The sequence below is a fragment of the Aspergillus fumigatus genome, chromosome 2 (genome assembly GCF_000002655.1).
Source record: "Aspergillus fumigatus Af293 chromosome 2, whole genome shotgun sequence".
NCBI classification, from domain to species: Eukaryota; Fungi; Ascomycota; class Eurotiomycetes; order Eurotiales; family Aspergillaceae; genus Aspergillus; species Aspergillus fumigatus.
The window spans coordinates 611,628-637,521 of NC_007195.1; the positions used below are offsets into that span (position 1 = coordinate 611,628).

Below are 25,894 nucleotides of genomic sequence, written 5' to 3' on the forward strand. Positions count from 1 at the left end.
ACGTGCACCTGACGGAATAGGCCCGCGGCTCTGTAGGTGGAGTGACCTTTTGGAGCTTTGGCTGCTCAATAAGAAGCTGCTTAGCATCAAAGACCTGCACAAACTGCATTGGGACCCTGACATCCCGTCTTCGATATCTCCCTCAAGCGCTTGGTGCATTCAGAAAAACAGTATATTTCCTCCCTTGTTTCTCAAAAATGCCTGTCGTTGCAGCTCCGCCTCAAGGCCACGGCCCCTCCACCTTTGACAAGAGTGAGTTTGGAGACCACTGGGTCACTTGACTATGTCTACGTACATCTGTAGATAGTGAGCTAACTGTGTGCGACAGTGAAGATGGGTGCTCTGATGGGATCGAGTGAGTTTGCGGAAACTTAACGTCCTTTCGCATGGAAGTGTCGCTAAACAAAGCGTTCTTTCTAGCCGTTGGTGGTATCATGGGATTTATCATCGGTTCGTGCCATTAAAATACCGATTTATGCGAATATGTCGCTTACATGGTCTAAGGAACCGTCACTATCTTCCAGTATGGCGCTGGGCCTAACGGTGTGATGCGCACTTTGGGAAAATACATGCTTGGTTCGGGTGCAACTTTCGGGTAAGCTTTTTTTTCTAGCCAGCATCTTACATTTGATATTGCCATCTGTTATATGGACCGAGGAGATTCAAATTGTCCCGGCCGAATTTTCTTGTGCTAATGCTATACTTGCTTCCCGACAGTCTTTTCATGTCGATTGGTAGTGTTATCCGTACCGAAGGGCCTCACAACGACGCTTGGCTGCGTGCTCGGGGTCCCCCAATGATGCTTCCTCGTCAGTCTCCTCTACGACCCATGCGTCAGTAGGCGAATAATACTGCTTCTGCCGCAGAAAGTGAGAGGGAGATATGTCACGACCCGTGGGGACGACTTGTACAATATTATTTACCGGGATAGGAACCTTTTGTACTGCAGGGAGCAAGACACGCGGTGTGGCTATTTGCTGCTGGATGGCTGCAAAATGTCGGCGCAGCGGAGGGACTCTCCCTACCTCTTGTACATAACATGGAGGCATCGAACATTGGGTCGGATGGAAGGTGCCTCCAGCGATGCACTTTTTTTCTGGCGTTGAACCAAGGGATATCATTTAATGAGAAGATTGATGAGATATCAAATCAATTGGTCGCATAACATTGAATATTGAAGCAACGCATCCATGGTTAGTATAGAAAGAGCTATGGTATAGGTGCAATCATTATGTCATTACGTTGGTAAAAGTTTCAACTAACCTTAAACTATGAGGACCCTGGCAAGTTGCTCATCAGCCGTATTGAACAACTGGCCAGACAGAATGCTGGCATGTCGAGCTCTGAAAATCTTCGAGGTCCAAGGAAGTGGACAATCATCCGTACTCCGTACATGGCAACTAGCCGTTTTTTTGGGCTCGAAATGACCCCACCTCTGAGGAGATGTACGGGCATTGATTAGTGTCCAATTGTCGATGCACGACAGGATATTGTATGCTGCTGCCTTTATTCAAGAGAGAGGTGACTGAAGGACTGCAATAACGCGCTTTGACCTAATCACAATTCTGCCTGACGATGTATTGAGCTGGTGGTGACAACGAGATTGGGCAGGTAACATGAAGTGTTAATGCAGAGATGTATGCATGGCCACCTTTTTACTTCGTGGAATACCGATCATCGTGCCCTTGCTTCAATGAAAGATGATCATACTTGAGTACACCAGGGCGGAAAGAGACCGGAAAGAGAAGTTTGAGCAGTTGCTCGGTGAACCTTGACGATCATGTTGATCTGAACGCTTAGATTTCAGTAGGGCAAAAACCAGTAGTCTACTCCCTGGAGCCGAGGCAGTGAGAGATGATCTATGGGAGACCCTCTCTCAGGAACAGTATTAAGAATCGTGTACACTCCATCGAACCTTGATAATTATTGTTAATAGTATCGTTGCGTCAGTCCCCTTTCCAATGATAATACTGCTCCGAGTGACCTTAGACCTGTGGAAACCTCAGGCATAATGGAGTGCCTGGAGCCACCTTTCCGTGGGTCATGACTGGATTTTCAGGAACAGCCGAACAGGTGGATGAACTAAGACTGGATAATCGGATTTGGTGCCGTTTGCTTGCATCCACTGAGTTTGTTAGTTCCTTCGTAGACGGTGTGACGAGTTGGGAATTTTTACTTTGCCATTTGCCATCAGGGACTATTGGAGTTTAGCCAACGCATGTAATCTCGCGCTTAGCTGGCACGATTCGCCCCAGGAAACAGAGTTGACAGAGTTATTCATTACGAGAAGCTTTCTGTGAGAAATCCTCCGATCTCCTATATTCATCAACCAATTCAGTCGATGATGCTGCGCCACGGGGTGAGTTTAGGTCCCTGAGGGTTCGAACTCCAAAGGTGCGACACTCAACATGCCGCTCTCAGACCTGCGTGAAACAGCCCAGAGACAATGGGAGGTGAGCGCCAGAAGGAAGTTCTGGAATTTAGGACCACCATTTCTACAGGAGTTGAATGAAGGACGAAGATCCCCTAGGAGTGATGCTCAAATAATCAAAGTGGTGTTTGTTGCTTCTGAGAATTTCTCTACTCTTCCCAGCCAGAAGTGCAACCCAACAAGGTAAAAGAACACTGGTCTGGTGAGGGTCCATTTGATTAAATGGTCCAGTAACTTCGATCGTACCTGACGAAGTGACGATGCGCCAATTTCCGGTGAGGCACTAGAGATGTACTAATCTCGTTTGTCGGGGCTCCTAGTGCCCCTGCAGCGAATCATCCCATGGCGTTCCTGGGGCGAGTTTACGGAGTAGGTTTATGAAGTCGCATGCACAGTTGAGCCCTTCCAACCATCCATTGTCGGCCACACACATCACACAACGATCCGCTTTGATGACGAGGTCTTCCTTCTTCAGGAACCTCCACGGAGTTCCAACTAGTCAGGCGGCTACAACTTGATCCTCGCCATTCGCTCCACAATTCTAAGGAAAAGGTTTTCATCGTCTGTCTGGACCCTTAAGACTACTACCGCTGTTCATGAACTGTGGACTAGACTACCAGTATGAGCAGTGATGGCGAACCAAGTCACCAACTAAGCTAGCATACCTTATGAGTTAGGACAACTCAGCCCAATAGAAAACAAAGTAAAAATCTCGTATAGTGTACATTGATGGGATGGACGGACCCCTTGCGATTGGTTAAGAAATTCCCCCCAGGCCAAGCTGCAAAAACAGACGCATGTTATTAAATAACAAAGCGCCGCCCCTGTCTGGTTTGGAATTTCTCCTTCATAAAACCTCCTTCACACGTTCGTTGTCTGGGGAATATTATTCCACTTACACTCCTTCTTAGCCCTCGAGCAGTGCTCCCCACGTTCCTTACAATAACCTCCTTTACTTCTTGACTCCGGCGCTCACTCGTTCGCGTACCGAGTCTTGACTTCTCAGCGCTCCTTCATCCCAGTCTGTCAACCTTGGTCAACCTTACACAACGATCGCAAATTACGGTGCTGCGTCCAATCATCGCAGATACACACCTTGCTCTCTTGCGCATTGCGTTCTCGATCCTTACCCTTGAATAAGGATATCTCAATCGATTCATACGAATATAGTGCTGTCGCGTGCACAACATCAATTTCCTAGGTGTCTATAAAACCCGGCGATTTTCATCCATCCTGTCAATATGAAGATCAATGCCATTGTTTCGTCCGTACTCTGCCTGGCCGCGACCCAGCTTGTCGCCGCAGATACCACCACTTCGACCTACACCCAAACCATCACCAAGACGCTGATTCGCGTGAATTCAGAGACCCCAGGAGCTTCCGCAAGCGTCAGCTCCTATGTCATTCCCTCAGGCTCTGCTACTCCCTCTAGCAGCTGGGTTGCCAGCAGCAGTGCTGCTGCCACTTCGACTCCTGCGTCCAGCACTCCGTCCGCATCTGGCCTCGTGAATCATTCTGGAGCGGGAAGTGTTGCCGATGTCCGTATGCCTGTCGCGCTCGTCGCCGGATCCGTTGCCATCCTTTTGGGTGCTGCGCTGTAATTGAATGAACAGCAATCCGACTTTGTTTGCGTTGCAAATAAGCACAATGCGAGAGCTGTACTTGATCAACATCGCGCTCGTCGCTCCCTGGCAGCTTGCGAACGAGTTCATTGAATTCTTTTCTACGCGCCAAGTGAAGTACAGGTTATGCCCTCATGGTATATCACCTTGTTACTTCGAATGCGGTCTTCGATTATATTCATACTTTTGATTCTTTCTTTCTTTCTTTCCACAACTTCTTCTTCCTCCTCGTCTGAGATTCTACGATTTGAAGAATGAGGCAGTGGTCGAGGCGCTTTGGATTCATATACCCCTTTTTACGACTTCTTCTACGAGTTGATGGTGATTATTCCCCTTTTACCTCCATGATGTCTACCGGTTATACGGTTATGATCACGGAGTTTCGGTTTCATTCGACCTGCGAGGTGGTTTGTTGAGCTTGGAGGATACTATTATGTTGCATATAGCGTAGTACATAGGCCAAGTTAATAGCAATTTCAAAGCTGCTGGTCAAGATCCATTTTCCCCTTCATTAGAGAATCCCTTGGCCTGGTTTCGTCCATTTGCATTTCTGTAACCTCTGGTACACAACCAAACGGTAGCGCCCAGGTTTTAAATGACCAGTGCATCAGATCAATTGAATCAATTCCCCATGTTGAGCCTTAGATAGTATTCTGCCGATCAAAACGAAGATAGTCAATGCTTGATGCTCCCGTCTAATCATCAAGTGGAGTTCTCTTATGAGGAACACCCGGCCCGATTGGCAGAACGCGTGGAGTTGGAAGCCGACGCGTGCGCCGTTTTCGGTAAACAGTCGACTGACCACCGGTTGACCGTCACGTCTCGGACAGTCTGATTCCACATTCTTGCGGACGTCATGGCTTCCACATGCCTGACTTGAGATTCTCCCTCGTGGTCTCGATTGCGCCTGCTCGCTAAGGCCTGTTGACGTCCGTCGCAGATCCTTTTCCCCACTCCGGAGGTGACGCGCCCCAGTCCAAAACAAGTGGCGTGGTCGCAGACAAACAAGAATTCCATCTCATTGTTCTTCACTGATAACCAACTTTATTGAAATACACTGAAAAAGAGCTGCGCCCGGCATGGATAGTGAAATCCCTCTTCCCCCGCCGCGACGGATCCGGCACCGCTCCCCCGCCAGTTCCAGTTCCTCCACTGCAAACCCTCCAACTGCCTCCTCGTTCAGAAAGACATACCGACTCTCGCGCTTTGATGACCGCTCCAGCCAGCCATCCAGTGATCCTGCGCTCTTCTCCAGCGATGATATCCCTGCGTCCGGTCTTGAAAACTACAACGCCCCCGTCTCCTCTGGAGATGCAGTGGGCAGGAAACGACGCTACCGGGGGACCTGGTGGGGAGAGACGGTAGTCGATCCGAAGCGGAAGAGAGCAGACTTTAAGGACAAGCGGCTTGTGGATAGCGGTGTGTGGATGGGAAGTGATGAGTCGACGGCAGAATCGCTCTTGCCGTCTGAGGATGCGTCGATATGGGGGGAAGACTTGATGCGGAACATGCAGACTTCTACGTCAGCTGGGGCGTGCAGTGAGAGACAAATGGGCGCAGCCAGTTCACAACCTGCGAATTCACAGCTGCGTCCGACGGTGTCACAGCCGCGGGGTCCCAGGAAGGTGGAGGAGCCGAGGGAACATCAGCTCGCTAGGACGATTGTCAATGACTGTCTTGAAAAAGGGCAGGATAGCGTCGACTTGAGGTGAGAAAATTTCTGTTTGAGTAATGTGAAATTGCGCTAACTCTTGCAGCAATGGCAATCTGAGAGCGCTTCCGTCGGGCTTGCTCCGTCCTCTTCAATACCTCACCAAGTTGCCCTCAGTCAGAGAGCCTCCAATATCGGAAGAGGGCTACAGCTCCTTGAAACCGTTTCTGCGGTTGTTCCTGGCTGGCAATGCGCTTACTGCGGTTTCGGGAGAAATATTCGAACTCGACTCGCTCAGAGTTCTCAGCTTGCGGAACAACAAGCTGACGGAGATTCCTCCTGCTATAAGAAAGCTGACAATGCTACAAGAGATCAATCTTGCAGTCAATCGCCTGCGGTGTCTTCCTTGGGAGTTACTATGGTTAATCAGGAAGGGTGACCTGAAACATCTGATGGTCCGACCCAACCCCCTTCTTCAGACCAATGATGTAGAAGTTACAAGGTGGTACACGCCCGATGGCAGCGATGCAGCATCACCGGAGGAGGCGTTGAAAGCGTGCCATTATGAAGGACCCCCACCTGAGGAAGCATGGGCCCCAATTCAAGTGGCGATCAGCCCCATCCGACGATTCAACATGGAAGGTATTCCCATAACGGATGGCCAAAGCGGCGCCTTACCGTTGAGATCATCGGACGATACCCCGTCCCATGTACCCTCGTTGCGTGAGGTATCCCTCCTGGCTTTCAGCAAATCTGCCTATTGCGACCAGATATCCGAGTCCGAAATGATCGGCTATCCAGAATTAATGGTTCGCCTCCTTCGACAGGCTAAGGGTGTTAGAAATGCCGGTGGTAGAAGCTGCTCGATATGTCACCGGAGCTTCGTAATTCCTCGCACCGAATGGATTGAGTGGTGGGACTGCAGCACCTACGAAAACGGGCTCAAGAGACCTCGGTGTCCTGGGGAGCAACTACGCCCATTGCCATTTCGAAGGTTTGGTTGCAGTTGGGCATGCGTTCCCGAAGCCGAAGAGTCAATGCTCCAAGCGGAAACTGGCCAACAAGGCTAATAGCGTCATTTGGAAGTTGGTATGGGCATGTGCATTGTGTGATTCTAAGCGACTGTCGATAGACTGTATCATGTATGCTGTACATATGTTGGTGTATATTCGCCATCATGCATTTGATTGCTCTGTAGCATAAGCTATGACGTCTACTCAGCCCCTCGTTCCTCTTTCAGTAAGACAACTTTCGGTCAACAGCTTCTCTTTTGGACTTTTTTCCCGGAAAACTCACCAGATATCAGATCCTTAACGGTATGTGACAGCCCTATAACAGAAGGACGATCCAGTGTTTCGGGCACTTTCATCTGTGAACGTTGAAGCGCTCTATCTAGAACCCCGTTCAATAGCTCAGTTGTTGAATGGCATGTATGCTGATGGTTCCGTCGGAGACTTGAATGTAGGCTTCGCCAAAGCCATGGAACCTTGAGGAGTCCACAGTCCGATCATCGATTTGGACACTGGACATCGACCCGTTCGCCAATTTCCTCACCGTCGACAACAGCACACCGTCAGAAAACGGGCTACACCACGGTGACCCTTCACCTGTAAGACACAAGAGATGAGCGCTTCATCCTCATCAACACCACCCATCTTGGGCCGTATCCTCCAGCACACTGCATATCAAGGCAAAGAAAGCCTTAAGAGAGAGGCTAAACCTTACCTTGATGATGGTTCTTGATTCAGATTGCCAGAATACTTGCATACATACACCAGGAGGTGCTAAGTCAAGTGATTAGCACTACCTACATAAGTTAAGTGAAGATATCCGGACATGTGAGTTTGAACTGGAGAGAATGGTAAGTCATCAGCTTCAACTCTAACCTTGGGTGGTCTGTTCAACTAACCGCCGATAACCATACTTTCCAGGGCTTCTTGAATGGTCCCAACCTGGTAATATCAGAATTATTCTCAGGTTCTGAGAACACTGAGCCGTGAAAACTCATTTTAAGATTCTGACATAATGCTGATACGACAAAGCATCACTAAAAAACACACATTCCACCAAGGACATTATCCTGTTTTATCCCTCCTCATCTGCTCATACAACTACTGAAGCAAAGCATATCCGCAGAACAGAAAATGACTGGGATAGCATCCCTACCCATGGAGCTATATGATGAGGTATGTTAATAGATCAGGATCTATCACTTCCCCAGACAGGAGCTGATTAGGCATAAAAGATTGTGAGAAACTATTGTGCGCGATGTCCTGAGGATACTTGTTCCTTGTCATATATGGACGAGAAGCGTGTGATGAGATGTTGTGACCTTCGTCAAGTGAATAAGGCGTTCTATTACAGCGCCACACGCTTGATGTTCCAACCTTTCTGATCCCCCTGGATCGTGAAGCTCAGGGTCATAGCTTTCCCTTTCGCAAATTTGAAGAGCTCTGCCGCAATGCCAACGTTCGCTATGTTAAAAGATTGGTTATCAAATGCTGCGAAAGGACGAGAGGTCCAGCTGCATATAATCCCGGGGACTTTGCTTGCTCTTGCAAAAAGTTCGCGCTTCGTCTCGAGCATTTCCCGTTCTTAAGATGCGTTGTACTAGCGTTCTTCAGATATCCTAAGAGGGAAAGCAGCATGACTGCTGGTGGCCACATCGAGCAGATAATTGAAGCTCTTCAACTTGCGCAGCTACCCAGGCTCAGGAAGCTGAGGATTTATTATGATGCAGGGTCCGAGTTTACGTCTGAGGATGGCTTACTTGAAAGCCCACCGTCTGATCACCCCCCTATCTTGAGAGGTATAAAAAGTCTCCAAACCGTACGCCTTTACCTTGGGTTCAGCCGAATGGCCCGCAGGGGAAACTCCACTATAAGTCAAATCCTTAGACACGGCGAGAACCTGATATCTGGCGATGCGCATGGAATCCATCGATTCCCACAAAGCCCATAAACGCTGCATGCCCGCCAAGAGCGTTCTCGAGCTGATGGAGAGCACGACCTAGTAAGACGCCCAACATGAGCAGAGGCTCAGTCAGGCCAGCGAAGGACGTCGACCTTAGCGATAGATGTCTATTGTTGTTTTAGATGCACAACAATAAGACTGGGCTGCTCCCAATACTCTCTTGATTTGAAACCTGCATAACCGACCAGCATATGACTGGGTAGTCTCTTTCATAGGAATGTTGTGCTTCAGATGCCTCAGGCAATTAGGCTCCCTGGGGCCTGGGCTTGCTAAGCAGATGCTGCAGGTCTACGGACCGCAGACTGAATGTACAACTCGACGTCAAATGTTTTCATACTTTTATGCACTGCTTTAACTGCCACGGGATTGGGAGTCAATTAGCTAAGAGCAAATTTAGCTTTACTCTATTAGACTCAGTCCCTGACACGGCGGTTTGCTATCATCGCAAGCTTTGGAGAGGCTTAATAGTATTGCCTGAGGCAATAGGTAGATTAACAAATCCGGAGTCGGGGACTAGGCATATCATGCCATATACTGAGTGTCCAACACCACTTGCTCTGTGGAAAGGAGCTCAGACTACGGAGTATTATGGTACCTATATACAGAGAACAATAAAGTTAGGGAACAGCGGAGAGATATTGGAGATTCATTACGCCACTCAGCATGGAAATCTTGACCAATGATGACTTCAGAATGCTTGCATATATGCCGTCATGTCAGATCTCGAGTCTCTCCAGGTGAACCGGCTGTGCAAGCTGAAGACACACTGAAATGTTCTCGATGTAGTATCTCAACTGCCAATGCACACACTCGAACCGATATTGCCAAATCTGACATTGACTGGAGCGTGGAGACTGGGAGCTGTAAAACGCATGATACTTAGAAGGTTATTCAATTGTGAATGAAAGGATCAACCTATGGCCTCTCAGTAAATTTAAAAGACCAAGTCACCAAGGGGAGAGGCGTTTTCCTAATTAGTAGGAGAAAAGCTAAAGAACTTCCCACTCAGAGGATTGCTGGAAGATAAGTAGATGGGAAGCTGGAAGGCTTCATGAAGGAGGAAGGTGGGCAAAGAAGACGACTGGTCATCCTGTGAATGGGATATATTGTATGGCTATTGTGGCTCGACCTTGGGAAATATCAGACAAAGAAGACGCTTCCAGAGCACACTACGTAAAGATAGTGCGTGATCCAAGATTGATCGAAATTTTTCTCCCCTTAGAAACTCAGACTAGGATCCTACAATGGATAGGCACTAAGTCTTCCAATTTGGAGAAGCTAAGCTGTAGTTTCTAGGTTGTGTAGAGCTACGAAAAGTCGCAAGGTAACCTAGATCTTCGAACTACACACTGCAGACTCCAAAGCTATTTACTGAACCATCTGCCCTGTAGATCCTCCATCCTCCTTCTCTCTTTTCCCATTGCCATATAGAACACCAGCTTCTACCATGCTATCCATGCTTCCGAGCCTGGTTGTGTGACCCACCATATAGTAATAACATGGGTTATCACATATCTGTGCAAGGGTTCTACCAAGTACCAGAAGGCTGACTGTAGATTTGAGGCCCGGCAAGTTCATATTCTGACTCTTTTGCAGTTCCCGGGGTAGCTCGATCGGCTGGAAGTTTCCAATGGGTAACTGCAGGGTCCTGAAAGAAATAACTGCGGCGCCCGCCGTGGCTAGGCTCGCAACAAGCCGAATCGACCACTGCGTAATCTGAAAAGTAGTCTGCCTGTTGGGTAAGATCACTGGATGCATGCAATTGAAGATTGGCAATAACATTTCCCAGAAGCAGAGTCGTCTGCCATGCAGTTGTAGTCTCTGAAGTAGGGCGAGAATTACCGTGAAGCAATGCTCCTCTTTCAACGTTATCATAAGCGATGGACGAAACCAGCTGTCGGAGCTCACTGGCACCCCTGTTATCGGTATGGAACCAAGAATTCGCTTCCTCGAGCCTAGCTCTGTTTGGTGCTAAGGTATCGAAGAACAAGGAATCAGCATCCTTCTGTTGCTCCAATGGTATAGGAAGCCCCGGTGGAGGTGGGACAGCCTTGCTGTTAGCAATAAACAGCTTATGGTAAGTGTTTCCTTGGTTGTCCTTTATTATATCTGCCCTATGAACAAGATGATGATTCGTGTTGCGGAGAAGGTATTCATTAGTGCCCGCGTTTAAAAGCGAAATGGTACCTTTGTCTCCAAGGTTGATCTGTTCATTGATTAGGCGCGTGTCTTCCAGGCTTGCATTACGGTCACACATGCTAACAGGCTCTGATTTCACATATTCTGTTTCCTGACTTCCTTGTTGGAGCCGCGCAACAGCAGACTCCTCGGACTGCACCGTCACAGCCAGGGACCTGGTTCCTTTGGCATCCAAGTGAGAGTTCTCAACGACGCTCTGAAGGAATGCAGTTGCCTCTTCTTTGATCGATCGTTTGCTGCTAGCTTTGGACGAATCGCTCTCAGCAGAGCTTGGCTTCCTGTCATGAGACGGTAAGGAAACCCGGATAGAATTGGGAGCCTGAGCTTCAGCATCGCCTAAAGCCTCTGCCCGAGTTGAACTGGAGATATTTCTCAGAAGCTTTTGACGGACGACCTTCAAAACTTCTGCATCGGCTTGAACGGAGTCGTGGCAGGTATAATTTAGCTGGGCTTGGTTGGAATACGCATTCTCAATTGGGAGGGCCGCTCCACGCATGTCTCTCTGACTATAATGGTAGCCTGGACCCTCCAGCGACAGATAGCCTGAGAGATCATCTCTAGTTCTGATGCCGTCATGCGGGAGCTCAATGTACGACTCCTGTATGTACTTGTGATCAGCGACGCGGCATTGCTCGTAGGAGGCAACACGAGTGTTGTTCGTGGCCGCACATGGTTCTGCAGGCCAGATCGCATGTTCGGATTGCAAGATGTTCTGATGTTTGTAGAAAAGCCCATCTGATATGCTGCGATAATCATGGCGGAGACACTGAGGATAGGAAGGATCGTAGCCGCCGCAGTAGCTTAGCGGGTTCTGTTGAACATGACCATCAGCCTTTTCTTGCCAGAGGTACTCTTTCGCCTCATGTGCGTATGTCGGATAGTATGCTTCCGAACGAATACGGGAGCGTTGCAATATTTCGGTTTGCGGACCACTGTGGTGACCAGTCTCGGTACAAGGGCGGTGCATCGGAACAAGGTGAGAACGAGGCTTGCATTGTGCGACGACAATAGATCCAGTGTCTGTTGAGATCTCCTTGGCATCGTGAAACTGTCTATCGGCAATCTGCAGGGGCTTCAATGGCTTTGTGACCTTGCCACGCAAGCTTGCTCTATTCCAGAGCTCACTCAATGCAATCGGTTGAGAGGAAGCAATGTCATCGAGACTGTGCAGTGGATGTTGCACGCCCATGTTTATGCCGTCTCCGGTGGCAGCTCTAACTAGACCCTGCTTACTCTGATGAGTACGAGACAGTATCTGACTCATCATGGTTGGCTTGTTCTGAGGGTTTCCGACTAGAAGCTGTGGAATGCACGTCGCGAGGATGTTGGTGTTCGGCTTCGGGTGATAGAGACAGCGCTCAACAACGCTTTGCGCCCTGGGGAAAGCTATGAGAAGCGTGAGAGGCTGGCCCGAATGAGATTCAATCAATCGTGATACTTGAAGCTCAAGGATGATATGCGTAGAATGGATGTGTTTTGATGTAGGAGAAGGGATGGAATGGAACACTGAGAAATGTAGACCGGATGGCTGGTGCAGACAGTTTGTGTTGCTGCAGAAGAGACAAAATACAAGAAGTTTCAACATGGGGGCCTTCGAACTGGGACGTCAGATGGTGCCGAGACCAAGACGTAACGTGCTGTGCTTGAGAGTCTAGTCACTTTGTTGACCCGCTCACCTGAGATGCTGTGATGGACGTGGTAGAAGATGCAAAGGTTAGAATAGTCATAGTGAAAGGTGAGAATGCCTACTCCCAGAAGGAGTCACCCAAGTCTTTCCTGTTTGTTCTATTTGTTGTCATATGCTCACCTGGAGGAGCAAGTGCTCTCACCAGTGAGCCAGGACTTGTCAAAGATTCGACCAATGGCTCTCAGCTCAGTCTCTCAGTCAATTCCTAGCAACTGTCCTCTCCTTTGAACCCGACTTATTCAATCATGCGCTACTTTTTTGTACATGCAGATGGCCGAGTCTCCTCTATATCCACTGGAACACGTGGAGGGATAAACTATTCTCGGATTCCCCAGAAGGCAGAACGCCAGAAAAAGTATCTGAATAATCTGATCTGGACCGATCGTTAATACAGACTCAAGGTTTCCGGGAAAGCACATGGAATGGTAATCAGGTTGGCCCATCCAGGTCTTGCCTGGCGGAAGTAACAAGGTTACCTTTCAAGGCTGTCATGAGGAGTCCTGGGAGTCGGATAAGTCTTCCAGTAATCAAAAACAGGTCAAGTGAAGACATTACATACCAAGTATATAAGATATAGATCGAAAATAGCCTCTGCTTGTACGCCACCTTTTCAGGATGAGAATTGGCAACACGCAAGACAACCAGCGTTTGTTCTCGAAGAAAAAGCAGAGTATGATCTACAACGCAGAGGCAAGCATCACATGTTGGAACATTCTTACATAGACTTGTAGTTTTAGTTCCATGTGATAGATACCGAATGAAGAATTTGATTTCATAGGATTCACGAAGGATGTAAAGTGCTGCTATATCTTCCTACATGGTTGGTGTGCACCGGGAGGCTACTGAGTCTTGCTATTCAATTGGTATCGGAAGAAGGCCTTGTCGGGCATTCTTAGAGTTATTGTCTTTCAACGAAGGGATCCGGCATAGTCAATGCACCATATTCGGCGGTTTAAGTGGTAATACTTTTCAGGTTCTCCGGAGCCGACCTGGGCTCGACGGAAGATCTGCTAGCTTTGTATATCATAACTCTCTTATAAGCCACAAGAAATAATAAGTGCGGTTCCACAAGATATGATTATGTGAGCTATGCGTTTCAAGCCACTATACGGAAGGAGACCACGTATATTGGCGTTGATTAGGGTCAACAAGTCCGGTGTTAAGATCTGATCCTCGCGTCGAGATTTGCGTGTTCTGTTCGCCATGAACACAGCTGCTCGCTTATCGAGAATTGTATCGGAGGCTGTAGGTGCTGTCTTAGGAAAGAACTTTGTTGAGGCGCTGTATGCTCCCTAGATGGCGGGCTAAGGCAGTTTCGGCACGATGTCGTGTTAGCAATTGTGTGTCAAACCCTGGGATCCGCCTAAGCTGCGCGACTTGCTGGCGTAGTAGTTCAAGCACGAGGTTGGCTATAATCCAACTAGCCCGAGGAGGTTACAATACTTATCCTGGGAGCGGGACGGCTCCTGAGAGCTGTGTCAAGGTTCTGGAGAACTAACACAACGATCCTAAGATCCAAGCAGCGAAGGTAGAAGCAAGGCCAAGAGGATACATATATCCACGTGTAATAAGAGTATGGACGAATTGTACTAGCAGTGGTAACTTTGTAGTTATCAAGGACAGCTGTATTGAACACAAAGAACTAAACAAGAACTAAGTACATGGTAATGGTGTCTGTCCTTATATCCTGTTCTTGGCCATCTGGGTGGGGATGGCTATAAGACAAAAAGAAGAGAAAATGAGAAATGACCATGTTGATATCGGATGACTGAATGCTTGTTTACGCCTAGAGAAGGGAGATCTTGTCGCATTGCATTGATACAGTGTACCTGAATTACTTTCATTAGAGCAGTCACTCACCTCTTCCTTTGCTCGGATCTTCTGCTATCTTCTGCCATAGTACTGGTATAGTTCATGATGCTAGAAAGGATTTATTATCCCCCTATGGATATGGTTCCTGAATTTTAGGACCTATAACAGGCCGCTGAACTGTATGGGGTCTGGACTCACTTAGCATAATAATTTTTAACGGTATTTTGTAGGAATCATGGCTAAGTGCATCTAGTCTAGGCAGCCAGTGACAAATCTAGAAGTGATTAAAACTTGCTCCTAATCACGCCTAAATTACTCTATGCATGATCCCAAGAGCAATCAGTACACACACTAAGGGCACTCATGCAACAATCCCAGCTGATCCCAGAGCAAAAAAAGCAGCGCTGACCTAAGCTTGTTCTGGAAATGAAAAGACGATGCTGTTCCGCAGAAATGCTATTCAATAGATGCATATTTTTCACTGCTCGAATTTGACCCGTAATAGCCTCGCGAGCCACGGTGTTCCTTTGCGGAAGAAGGAGGTTGCTCATTCCTGTCGGTCTCGGGCTCACCAACGTTCGGCCTACTGTTACCAGAACCAGGAAGAGCATCGTGGACACCAGACCCGAAATCAATACCACTTGCGCTATCATTGTAAGTACGCTTGTCTACAAACAAGTCAGACCCGGTGCCACACCGTCCACACGCAAGTTCGGTCAGCCATCTACTTACCACCGTCACTGTATTGAGCGGTGTCGTTGGGATCATTTAGACGCCCACTCAAGACATCTTTGGCCCCGCGGAAGATGCTGTCCATGATGATTATGTGCAACTGAATTCGAATCGATTTGATGATTTCCCGCCACTTGGACGTCTAACGGAGCGATGCGTGGCTCACTATATACAAAGCCAAACAATCCTCCGCCACCAAGCAACCAAGCGTGACGATATCGGACCAATTGTTCCCAAAGCTTAGAGGAGTCATGAAGTATGACTAGGACCAGTATCGACCGCAAAGGTGGTGGGATCAGTCTTGTGTCATCCGGCGTCATCTGATCCAGAGACGCTCTACGGCGAGTTGCGGTAGAGAATAATAGTGACGACATATCCACCAGCCCGTTGCCTTATCTCCAAAGCGACTGTATCATGAGCTAACTTATTATGCTTATCATTATCATTATTCTTTTTCTTTTTCTTTTCTGAGACAGGGATGATCCCTCATCATGAATAATTGTTACTGGTGTTAATAGAAAATAGTACTGTGTGACAGCCACTAAGATGACATGGTCTTGGGTTCATTGATCAAAGCAGACTGGTAGAACTAAACAAAATCATAGGCTGCGTCGTTCGCTGATGTATGGATAGTCTTTTGAGTTTCCGCTCCAGGGGACTTGTGAGCGGTCCGTCCATCATGCAGGTGCCTTAAGATTGCAAAGATGATACGGAGTAAGAAGAGTAGAAACGACCTAAATCTTCAGGCACAACTAAGCAGTTGAAGATGTGGGGCGGGCTGTGCGGGCTGTCTACGGAGTAAATATAGCACGATTTGTGGAGACCGGTGTAAAATGCACTATAAATGAGTAAAGTAAGACAGTCTGGTTAGGCATGAGGGGGCCAAGTACGTACCTCCATCATTTGAACTTCTACCCAGGGGAAAAAAGGACAATTTTAAAGCAATAAAGCAATCATCATACAAAGTGGAAATACTAACCGATATATCCATTACTCTGTAGACACTTTCTTACTACCTTACCTAGATACAACCAGTGTAATAAAGGCAAGGTACGATACAGTGATACCGCCATCGAAACAGAATGTTCGTTGCCTGATGGATCGCCGCCTCAGTCCCGCAGAACCACGTGACTCCGAGGCTGTGCTGTCCTGCCTGAGGGCCTGCCTTGCGTTTTCTAGCTGCCGTTCCCACCTTTATTATGGCGTGTTGTACTCTGTTGTTTCTCTGACGCAGTGACGCTCGCTCCATGTGGTGGTGGTGGCTTCTACCCTCTTCTCCTCTTTCTCCGTCTCCTCAAAACTGTCTGTCCATCCTGCCGTTTCCATTTTCTCATCGGGTTCTCTGTTTCTGAGTTATCTTCTTCCGTTATCTCCTGTCCCTATAGCCTTTCCGTCAAATTCCTGCCCTTACATCCGCTTTGTGATTATCCTCGATGAGCCCCGGCTCTATCCCCCTTGATCGACCTTGTGATTGGTCATAAAACAGCAGCCTACAAGAGGGCATCTGCACCTAAATCACACTTTGGTCAATTTCAGTCTCCCTAGCAGGACCATATCTGGGTTATTTGTACTCAGAAATCATCAACCATGCGACCGCCACGCCTAGTATCTATAGTCTTTTGTATCCTCTTCTTTCCCATTTTCCTTACCCTGTTCTCAGCTCTTTCGTCATCTCCTCGCGTGGCTGATCCCAGTTCGCTCGCTGGTCAAACGACTGGATTTCACGCTTTCTTCTCCTTCAATATACCTTCCTCGCTTTTCCCACCATCCGCTATAATCAGCCTTACCGATGACAACTCGACTTTTTTCCTGGCCAGACCTGCAGCATTTGGCCCTCTTCTTTCAGATAAGGGACTAAGTGGCCCGCTCTGGGTGGGCAGTGGTTTTGGGGAGAAAACTAGTGGTGGCGCAGAGGGAGAGTTGGGCTGTTCGGATATCCCAGGATGGGGGGATGGTGACAGCCGTCGCAGCCCGGATAAGTCCACGATAGCCGCAGACAAGACCTCTTCATCTGGTATTAGGGATGGTCTTGCGGCCTCTTTAGGTCAACACCGGGCTGATCCCCAGCAAGAATCAGATTCAGAACATCTTGCAGCTGGGGTAGCCTCTCCACCCTCGACGAACGACGGCACCGACGACCATTTGCATCATCCTTTACCTGATTCAGATGTGGTAGACGCAGGTGCGCCGGAAAAGCCTCGAGAGCGCCAAAATAAGCCGGCTGCTCATGCAGATATACAATCCTTGCAGGAGAGCGCTGAGATAGATGGCAAAGTTGTATTGCTAAGCAGAGGCGGCTGTGGTTTTCTGGAAAAGGTCAAATGGGCCCAACGACGCGGAGCGATCGCCGTGATTGTGGGTGATGATACGCGAGGAGGAAGTCTCGTGACGATGTATGCCCGAGGGGACACATCCAATGTGACTATACCGGCTGTTTTCACGTCTTACACGACCGCGCACTTGCTATCATCTTTGATGCCTCCGCAGGCCGGAGCAGAGTCAAGCTTGGACGAAAAAGCCGCGTCTAGTCGCACTGTAGTCTCCAGCGGTCCGGACAAGCAGCGTTTGAGTCCAACAACAACCACATCGGTCACCCCGTCTTCTACCCCTACGACCCAGGCTGCGGTGGATGAGCAGCTTCAGACTGCCCCAAGACCGAAAACTGGATTCTTTCATTCTCTCCTTTCACTACTAGGTTTGGGTAGGAGCAACAATGGACACGCCTTGCAGAAATTTGAAGACAGTCGACGACCACCTAACAGCGGAAACATTGACTGGGTTCGGCTGGGTGATAAGCAGCAATCGAATAAGCCACACAACAGTGCTGCTCATGATCGCAAAGAATCTGAGAGCGTTTCGAGCCTTGCCGACGGCGATGGCTTCATCATTGGTGTGCAGGACTGGCGAGATCCAGATCTTGTACCCGCCAGAACCATCTCTCTGCCGTCGCCGAGTAGCGTTGCAAGCTCGGCGAAGACTGAGTCGGGCAACAGTGCGAAGAGCCAAAAGAAGACTTCTAATTCACCGAAGGGCGGTAGCATCACTCCAGGAAGCGGTGAATATCGGAGCGTTGATAGATCTAGCGACAACAAAGAAGTCCCTTCGCGTGATGGCTCTCCGGTAAATTCTGCTGGAAACGCCGGATCAGACAAGGGTTGGTTTTTCAAGCGCTTCTTTGCACCTAGACGTACAGAAGGCGCCAACTTGTATAAACCAGCAAACAACAAGATGCGCAGGAATACCGATCAAAATGCCAAGGTTACCGAACATGAGGGCCTGTGGGTGACGTTGACCCCAACAAGCATGTCTACAAGCCCCTTCTTCGATACCCTGCTTGTTCTAGTTGTCAGTCCCCTGCTCACTTTGACGGTCGTGTATGCTCTGCTTTTGATTCGATCTCGTATTCGTCGAAGGCGTTGGCGGGCTCCGAAGTCCATCGTGGAACGCCTTCCGGTGAGGACCTACCACACAATCCCGACGCCTTCGTCTGCAGCAAGTTCCTCTCGATCTTCCAGTCCTGGACCAGTCTCGCCGACTTCCCCATTGCTAGGTTCTCGGAGTCGGCCGGAGCTGGCCCCATCACGCTCCTCGTTCTTGCGTAGCGGTACAGCTGAAGCCAAGAAGACTCGGAACATGGACTCGGCAAAAGGCGAGAAGTCCGGTTCGGCCTCCTCTGTTTGGCGCCGCAAGTACACTGGACGGCAGGTGGAATGTGTTGTATGTCTCGAAGAATACATTGATGGGCAAAGCAGAGTGATGAGCCTACCTTGCGGCCATGAGTTCCATGCGGAATGCATGTAAGTAGCTCTCTCTGATAGTTTTGTATTTCTACAGTCTGCTAACTTCAGCGCAGAACTCCATGGCTGACGACCCGTCGGCGGACGTGCCCAATTTGTAAGGGAGACGTCGTTCGCTCCATGGCTCAAAACACCACTGCGGAATCACGTGACTCGTCACAGCGAATGGTTGATGGTGATGATCATCATGGCTTCGAATCCCATCGAAGCGTTTCGTCCGCCCCTATGCTCATTGCGAACCCGGGGGAGGAAGAGACCTCTGCCCCTGAACACTACGGAGCCTCAGATTTGGGGCCACTGCAAGGTCATGCCTCCTCTGCACCTCCGTCTTCCAGTTGGAGGAATATGGCATCGCTTAGCCTTTCAGCCTTGAGTGGCGATACTATTTGGCATCAGACTCAGCCAGATAACGACCGATGAAGAGAGGGCAGCCCTATCACCAGGTTTTCTCTCTACTCTAGCTTCTTTGTTCATCACGATATTTCCCTTAACTTTGAGACACTTGGGATGTACTGCATTAGCGAACATTTGGTATTGAATAATAAGCTTGGCTAGGCGTTGGGGGCGTTGTTTACTTGGGGTGCAGGCTCAGTCCATGACAACTAACACAATTGGCTAGGCAGGGTGACTGGACGGATTCTTATTAAATCATGGTTATCAGGTATCTGTATACACATCCTTCTGCATTATAGACAGTCTGCCTACAAGTCAAATTAGTCAGACGTCAGACGTCAGACGTACCTTACTATGTAACGGCGAGGGAAATCTACGTCCAAATTGGCGATGCCGCATGACGTCATAGCTGCGTCCATCCTTATCAGTTGTCTCCACATCAACACTCTTCACTCCAACTGCACCACCACGCCCAATTCTTCTCCATACTCAGATTATAGTCAGACGACAGCTGTCAATCGCACTGTGGGTATTGATAAACAATGGCGGATAAACTGAAAGGCGCCCTCCACGAAGAGGCAGACAATTTCAAAGCTGTTGCCCACGGCATCGCCGTATCAGGCGCGTATCTCTACCCAGTGAAAGTGAGCTCAGAAGTCCGAGAACATTCTAAGTACCTGTTTGACTGACATATAATGCAGGGCATTCTCTTCTTCTCCTACCACAAAGACCTTTGGCGCCCTTTCATCTCTCGTGCTGTCCAGACCATCGGTCTTGGCCTCGGCGTCACAACCGCCATGTTCTTCTTCACCTACGTCCCGCAAGCAGCCATCATGACCTTCACCAGCGGCCCGCTGGCCCCGATTTCCGCCGCGCTGCTCGTCCTCAGCGAAAGCTCGACCATCACCAATCTTCTCGCGCGGTCGTTTGTCCTCGCTGACGCGCTGACCGATACCTTTGATGGCACTCTTGTCGCACGCGGACACACGGAGCTGGTGGCAAAAGGGCGCCAGATCAAAGCCTCTGGTGGAGGAGCGGTGTCTAGACTGGGGAGGTTGCTGAACCGGCCGCTGGAGCGGATGAGACCATCGGCGCTGGTAAGGTCGCTGATGCTCCTGCCGTTGAATTTTATTCCAGTCATAGGGACAATACTGTATGTGTATATGCAGGGGAAGAAGACTGGGCCAGTGGCGCATTTGAGATATTTTCAGTTGAAGGGGTGGGATGAGAGGAAGAGAGAGGAGTGGGTGAAGAAGAATCAGGGAGGGTATACTGGGTATGATTCAGCTTGGCTTTTGTGCTATGCTTATGGGATTGCTAATTGAGAGCAGGTTTGGAATGGCTGCGTTTCTGTTTGAAATGATTCCGTTTGCCTCGTTGATGTTTTCGTTCACGAATGCGGTTGGTGCGGCGCTCTGGGCTACGGACATGGAGAAGGCGATGCAGTAGATTTGGGTCTGTCTAAGACGGACTTGGGACTAAAATTGGTACATGGTAAATTGCAGTTATCGGATATAGCATACAGACGGCCTTTAACTATTGATGCAAGCCACTCTCTTGGGCTTTTGTAGCATTTCAGCTACCCGTTCCGCGCCATGCACAAAGATCAGTTTCCCATCCCCACTGTGCTCAGGGTTTGACAGCGACCGTGTGCACCGACAATGATCATGCAGCTTTCGGGGATAGATACTTTTCAAATCAAACGTGGATCTTATGATATCTAGCATAAAAAGCTCGAGCACTATCTATGTTGATCAGGGAAATTATGCGAGACATGGCGTTCAATCAAATGAGATCTTGAATTACTTGAGAGTGACTACCAACGTAATATCCATCTGCCGGTATATGTTCATCACCTCAATACTTGCTCTCCCCAATTCATATCATCGCCGGCATGACCGTGAGCACCGAGTGCTCCTTGAGAGTTGATTGAGACATGGACGGCGGGGGTGAAGCAGAAAGGGAATGGAAGCCTCTGAGGCACAAACTATGAAATTATCTGATGCAACTTGAATCTTACCTATAGTGAGGACCTGCAAGATCTGTGTACGTACGGAGATAAGCGCTTTTTCCATCCGGTTTTAGTCCGGAGTCCGGAGTCCGGAGCTTCAAGAAGGCCATGCAGACTGGTTACAGGTCGGAGATGCAGACAGGGGAACGACTGGGTGAGCGAGATGGCAGTGGAGTTGTAGAGAGAGCATGACAGTCAGACGGGTTGCTGCCTAGCAATGCCCTATGTATCTCTGTCGAAACTATCTTGCCGTGCTCTAAACTCTGAAGCACGCACCAACACCATAACCATCGTGACCCCCACCACCACAAACCAGATGCAGACAGTCCTGAGCGTTGGAGCAGCAGGCAAAATTGGCGCCTCGGCCATTCACGCCGCTCTGAGCTCCGAATTTCACGTCCTCGCCATGGTGCGCAAGCATATTTCGGCGGAGAAGCTGTTCTACAATGTAGGGGCTCACGAGGGCATCACGACGGTAGAGGCGGACATCATGTCTGATCGGAGAGTAAAGGGTGTAGTAGAGAAAGTGCGGAAGGGGAAGTTGCCGGTATATGCTGCAGGTGGTCTGTATTTTCACCGGAGTGTGTATATGGTAGGCATTTTGGCTGACCAGACATGTGATTGCATGATGGGGCAGCTGGTGAGTTGTTCGACATGACGTCCATCCTTGATCTCACCACGGAGGGGATAAATAAGCACATGCAGGTCAATTTCGAGCCGAACTTTTGTGAGTGTGGCCATGCTGTAAAAACATCCCACAGTTATGTAAGGGACTGAAACGCGTCGACAGTCGCCTACCAAGGTTGCCGTGTGAGGGTGTGTCAGCCGGGTGATTTGACTGAGATGAAGCTCAGGAAGAAGTTGGACGTGCTCTAGAAAGAAGACCATACAGGTCGAGCATTTCCGACCAGTTTCCTTTGTCTGGTTTTTCCAGCGGATGATTTCTTTTTTTCACACGAGAGACTCATCTTTAGAATATCGCCAGTTACATCTTGTATAATATGGTACTTTTATTACACAGACCCATATCATGTTGCTTATGGCGCCTCGCAAGCTATCAAAATCATGCTGCACAGCGTTAAGAACGAGCTAACAGCTCGAATCAGGGCTATGATACCTGCCATCCGCCGTGATAATTTCCCATTTCGGTAAATTATTTTTATGCATCTAGTCTTCATCACTGAGTCAAGGTCTGTCTGGCCATTCACCTTCACATATCTCGAACTCTCTAGAGCGAAAACTACCGGCCGGCAGGTATTCGTGCTTGTTCCATCCTCTCCTAAAAGCCTCCCAGGGACCAAATTAACACTGTCCATAGGTAAAGTATAAAAGAGCCACATATTATGCAGATACTTATCAAGGGCAGAAGCTGTGGATCATGCCTAGCTAGTAGCTTCATTGACTGAGGGAACTATAACAGACTCCTAGTCAGAATTTTCTTCTTGAAATAATAGGTCAGTTCTTATGGGTGCAGCAGGGATACTGCCAGCAATCAGTTATCGGCCTTATGCAGCCTCGGACTAGTTTTTAAAGACTCTGCTTAATGCTTGGAATCAGTTCTCAACCTTGAAAGTCAGTCACGTGTTTTCCAGAAACCCTTCATCGTTATTCTAAGATAAAAGGTATCGACAAGGGGCACTGTTGGGGTGATATAAGCTAAGATTCTGCTTGAGAAGTACACATGCCTCAGATAGTCCCTCAATGACGCACCATGACAAGCTGGTGTATGTTAATGATAAGGTCTGATTAGTGCACCAAGTTGTTATTATGAATATTGGTTTCTATTCCAATGTAGATGATTATCCACAACCCGCTGGGAACAGAACAAAACATCCATTATTAATCAAATCTATAGTAACTAACTATTCAAAAGGACATACATAAGTCAATCGTATCTAAGGCTTAGTGGGTCACTGAAAGAGCATCGTGGTGAGTCATCCCACCAATGGTTCCGAGGGAGGATAAATATCTTGTCATCAGTTATCTTCTCTTTCCCCTGTCACTTCTGCTCTGTCATTTCAGATATTCTAACTAGATCGGAAGCAGAAAGTCAAGCAATGGCCGCAAAGCAGGAACAAGCAGACTATCACCTCATCGGGCTCTTCACCCGATATTCAAGTACGTACGCTGTCGTGCCTCTCCAGTTGTAGAGGGAATTGCTAAGCTATCGTCTCAGGCTGGACTGCGCGCGTCGAAATAGTCCTGGAGTATTTCCAAATCCCATATACAGAGCAACAAATCAAAGTTGACGATGTCCGTTGTCCTGGTCATTTAAACACCCCCAACTATTAACCAAAACCAGATCCGCAAATTCTCCCCCTCGGGACTTGTCCCCCTGCTCGAATGTCACTCTCTGAGCTCGACCATGCGCATTAATGACTCACTCGCCATCTGCGAGTTTCTCGCAGAGTCAAATCCCCATCTCAGCCTGTGGCCGCCTGACCGCCTCCTCAGAGCCATGGCGCGCAGTGCCGCGGCCGAAATGCACTCTGGATTCGCGGCACTGCGAAACACATACCCCACAAACTTTATAGTGCAGTATACAGGCAATATCCCCGTGCCTGAGGCCGCGAAGAAAGATATCCAGCGTCTATTTACAATTTGGGATAATGCGCGACAGGCAGCGAAGACGCGGTTGGCTGAGCTGGGCGAGAAGGACGACGGGTTCTTGTTTGGGGGGTTCAGTATTGCGGATGCGTTCTTCTGGCCGGTGCTCTGGGTACGTGCGAACTCGCTTGTTTATTGTGTTTGCTATTGAGCGGTTGAACCAGTGGCTAACTCGTAGCTTGAATAGCGCTTCCGCACGTACAATCTCCCTCTCGAAGGCGCCAGCGCTGATGTGGTGAAGTGGATCGAGACCATGTGGAATGACCCTACCATGCAGAAGTTGGCGCACAAGTATTACCGCCAGGCGGAGCTTCCGGAGTCTCATATGGAGCGGTATGAGAATATCTTCCCTGATCGTGATGATATCCAGTATGCAAGGTTTCCGGAGGATTGGAAGTTTACTGTTCCTGGAAAGTTGTGATGACCAACCAGTTCTCTTACCACACAGGATCAGCATGACGGACCAGAATCGTTCATAATGACCTGGAGTAGTAATATATTTATATCCTCCTGCTCATCTACCATTCCGAGATAGCAGGACATTCTTGAATATGGTATAGTTCGATTCTCCCTTCGTATCCAGCACCGCAAAGACAATCTCCTCGAACACTCCATCCCACTCCGCCTCCTGCAAAACCTCCTTGTAGATCCTGGCAACCTCATACGGCGGATTCCTGAACGCGCCACAGCCCATCGCCCCAAGCACGCAATGCGATATCCCATTCTCGGCAAGAACGCGGAAAACCTGGCGCATCTTGTTCTTCAAAACCAACATATCATTCGGATTGGCTGTCACACACGTTAAGTCTCGCCCCCCCACCCATCCCTGCAGAAGAGAGAAAGAACATACCAAAATGTCTCCCATCAGCCGTCAACACCGGCCTCCTCAACGCCGCCAAACTCACCACTCCAACAACAAACTTTTCCTCGTCCCGGTACAGTCGACACCCATTCGCAACCTCATCGCGGAAGACCACCACCGCTGGCGACCACACAGCCCCATACACCGGCAGCGGGTAATACTTCCGGTCAAGCGTCGCCGCCAACGTACTCCGCAGACAGAGCGCCTCCTCCTGCGCCAGCGCCCCATTCAACCACCCGCCGCCGGGAGTCCGCTCGCTCGCCATATTGAGAACACCTACCCTGGCTCTGCCGCCTGTGCGCTGCAGGATGTCCTGCGCGGCGGTGAAGCTGTCCTGGCTCGTGACGCTCAGCGTGGGTTTCTGGGTTGCGCTGTTGGAGATGCCTTTGATGGGTGGGAGGAGGTGAGGGTGCGCGCGGGACGCTTGCGAGGCGCCTGTTGTTGCTTTGATGACGTACTCGGTTAGGGAGAGGGTCTCGGCGGCGAGGCGCTGGCGTTGCGCGTTGTTGGGTGGTTTTAGGATAGACATTCTGCGCGGGAACGCTTCTGTAGTTGTTTGTTATTTTGGCGGTCTGGTTGTGTGAATTGTGGCTCATATAATTTCTTATTGCATTGATGTTGTGAAGACTTACGTGACTTAAATCAGAAGTGAGAGAAATGACTTTAAATGCGCAGTTGTGGCGGTGCTGATCTGCTAGCAGGCAGCTCAGGCTGTTCTATACGAGATGTTGTGACTCGTGAGTCAGGAGTGGAGCTTGGCCTCTCTGCAAGGGTGTGTGCGCCTCGAGGGGCGCAGATCTGACGTGGAACTGTTAAACCAACTGAGGCCGAACAAAATGAAACCATTATTCGATGCCTTCCGCGATGCCTGCGCGCCTGTTACGTGAGAGTTGGGATTTGCTGCTCTAAGGAGGCGTCTAGTGCGGTTGCCTACATTGGGAACCTGCTAGAGCTCAGCTCAGCCCAGGAGGGTAAATGTTCTCGCCGAGTTCATATTGAATCTTCAATACTGCCAGAGATACATGGAATCATAACTGAAGCAGTAAATGAGAAGATCACTTGGCGAGAGGCAGTCCCATGAGTAGGAAAATTTGGAAAACGACATCGAGCATTTGCA

General features: G+C 49.1%; 9 protein-coding genes across 9 annotated transcripts; 7 read left to right on the forward strand and 2 right to left on the reverse strand.

Annotated features, from left to right (window-relative positions):
• AFUA_2G02430 (MGR2/ROMO1 family protein) lies at positions 1–2,049 on the forward strand. The gene is made up of 5 exons (XM_744285.2): positions 1–252; positions 329–355; positions 421–450; positions 505–595; positions 718–2,049. Exons 1-5 carry the CDS (start codon positions 198–200, stop codon positions 839–841), a joined length of 327 nt encoding a protein of 108 aa, XP_749378.1. The 5' UTR covers positions 1–197; the 3' UTR covers positions 842–2,049.
• Positions 2,050–3,000: 951 nt separating this feature from the next.
• Positions 3,001–4,580, forward strand: AFUA_2G02440 (uncharacterized protein). Its single transcript, XM_077804054.1, has one exon. The coding sequence runs from the start codon at positions 3,673–3,675 to the stop codon at positions 4,030–4,032; it is 360 nt and encodes a 119-aa protein (XP_077659899.1). The 5' UTR covers positions 3,001–3,672; the 3' UTR covers positions 4,033–4,580.
• Positions 4,581–4,850: 270 nt separating this feature from the next.
• AFUA_2G02450 (leucine-rich repeat domain-containing protein) lies at positions 4,851–6,929 on the forward strand. Its single transcript, XM_744287.2, has 2 exons — positions 4,851–5,761; positions 5,811–6,929. Exons 1-2 carry the CDS (start codon positions 5,133–5,135, stop codon positions 6,772–6,774), a joined length of 1,593 nt encoding a protein of 530 aa, XP_749380.1. The 5' UTR covers positions 4,851–5,132; the 3' UTR covers positions 6,775–6,929.
• Positions 6,930–10,205: 3,276 nt separating this feature from the next.
• On the reverse strand, positions 10,206–12,671 carry AFUA_2G02460 (uncharacterized protein; the record flags this gene model as incomplete). The annotated part of the gene is made up of 1 exon (XM_744288.2): positions 10,206–12,671. The coding sequence occupies exon 1, from the start codon at positions 12,459–12,461 to the stop codon at positions 10,206–10,208; it is 2,256 nt and encodes a 751-aa protein (XP_749381.1). The 5' UTR covers positions 12,462–12,671.
• A 4,023-nt stretch (positions 12,672–16,694) lies between these two features.
• On the forward strand, positions 16,695–19,324 carry AFUA_2G02470 (PA and RING finger domain protein; the record flags this gene model as incomplete). Its single annotated transcript, XM_744289.1, has 2 exons — positions 16,695–18,904; positions 18,961–19,324. The coding sequence occupies 2 exons, from the start codon at positions 16,695–16,697 to the stop codon at positions 19,322–19,324; spliced, it is 2,574 nt and encodes an 857-aa protein (XP_749382.1).
• Positions 19,325–19,839: 515 nt separating this feature from the next.
• Positions 19,840–20,746, forward strand: AFUA_2G02480 (EI24 domain-containing protein; the record flags this gene model as incomplete). Its single annotated transcript, XM_744290.1, has 3 exons — positions 19,840–19,941; positions 19,999–20,573; positions 20,629–20,746. The coding sequence occupies 3 exons, from the start codon at positions 19,840–19,842 to the stop codon at positions 20,744–20,746; spliced, it is 795 nt and encodes a 264-aa protein (XP_749383.1).
• An 878-nt stretch (positions 20,747–21,624) lies between these two features.
• AFUA_2G02485 (uncharacterized protein) lies at positions 21,625–22,184 on the forward strand (the record flags this gene model as incomplete). Its single annotated transcript, XM_001481599.1, has 3 exons — positions 21,625–21,871; positions 21,946–22,035; positions 22,099–22,184. 3 exons carry the CDS (start codon positions 21,625–21,627, stop codon positions 22,182–22,184), a joined length of 423 nt encoding a protein of 140 aa, XP_001481649.1.
• Positions 22,185–23,118: 934 nt separating this feature from the next.
• On the forward strand, positions 23,119–24,336 carry AFUA_2G02490 (glutathione S-transferase; the record flags this gene model as incomplete). Its single annotated transcript, XM_001481600.2, has 4 exons — positions 23,119–23,426; positions 23,485–23,561; positions 23,611–24,027; positions 24,103–24,336. Exons 1-4 carry the CDS (start codon positions 23,366–23,368, stop codon positions 24,334–24,336), a joined length of 789 nt encoding a protein of 262 aa, XP_001481650.1. The 5' UTR covers positions 23,119–23,365.
• A 93-nt stretch (positions 24,337–24,429) lies between these two features.
• Positions 24,430–25,708, reverse strand: AFUA_2G02500 (uncharacterized protein; the record flags this gene model as incomplete). The annotated part of the gene is made up of 3 exons (XM_744292.2): positions 25,410–25,708; positions 24,766–25,323; positions 24,430–24,704 (listed from the first exon to the last, which is right to left on the reverse strand). The coding sequence occupies exons 2-3, from the start codon at positions 25,304–25,306 to the stop codon at positions 24,430–24,432; spliced, it is 816 nt and encodes a 271-aa protein (XP_749385.1). The 5' UTR covers positions 25,307–25,323; positions 25,410–25,708.
• Between the last annotated feature and the right edge of the window lie 186 nt (positions 25,709–25,894).

Coding starts and splice junctions, on each gene's coding strand:
- AFUA_2G02430 (XM_744285.2), top strand. CDS start 198: ATGCCTGTCGTTGCAGCTCCGCCTCAAGGCCACGGCCCCTCCACCTTT. Junction 451..504: donor TATCATGGGATTTATCATCG/GTTCGTGCCATT, acceptor ACATGGTCTAAG/GAACCGTCACTATCTTCCAG. Junction 596..717: donor GGTTCGGGTGCAACTTTCGG/GTAAGCTTTTTT, acceptor GCTTCCCGACAG/TCTTTTCATGTCGATTGGTA.
- AFUA_2G02440 (XM_077804054.1), top strand. CDS start 3,673: ATGAAGATCAATGCCATTGTTTCGTCCGTACTCTGCCTGGCCGCGACC.
- AFUA_2G02450 (XM_744287.2), top strand. CDS start 5,133: ATGGATAGTGAAATCCCTCTTCCCCCGCCGCGACGGATCCGGCACCGC. Junction 5,762..5,810: donor CAGGATAGCGTCGACTTGAG/GTGAGAAAATTT, acceptor TAACTCTTGCAG/CAATGGCAATCTGAGAGCGC.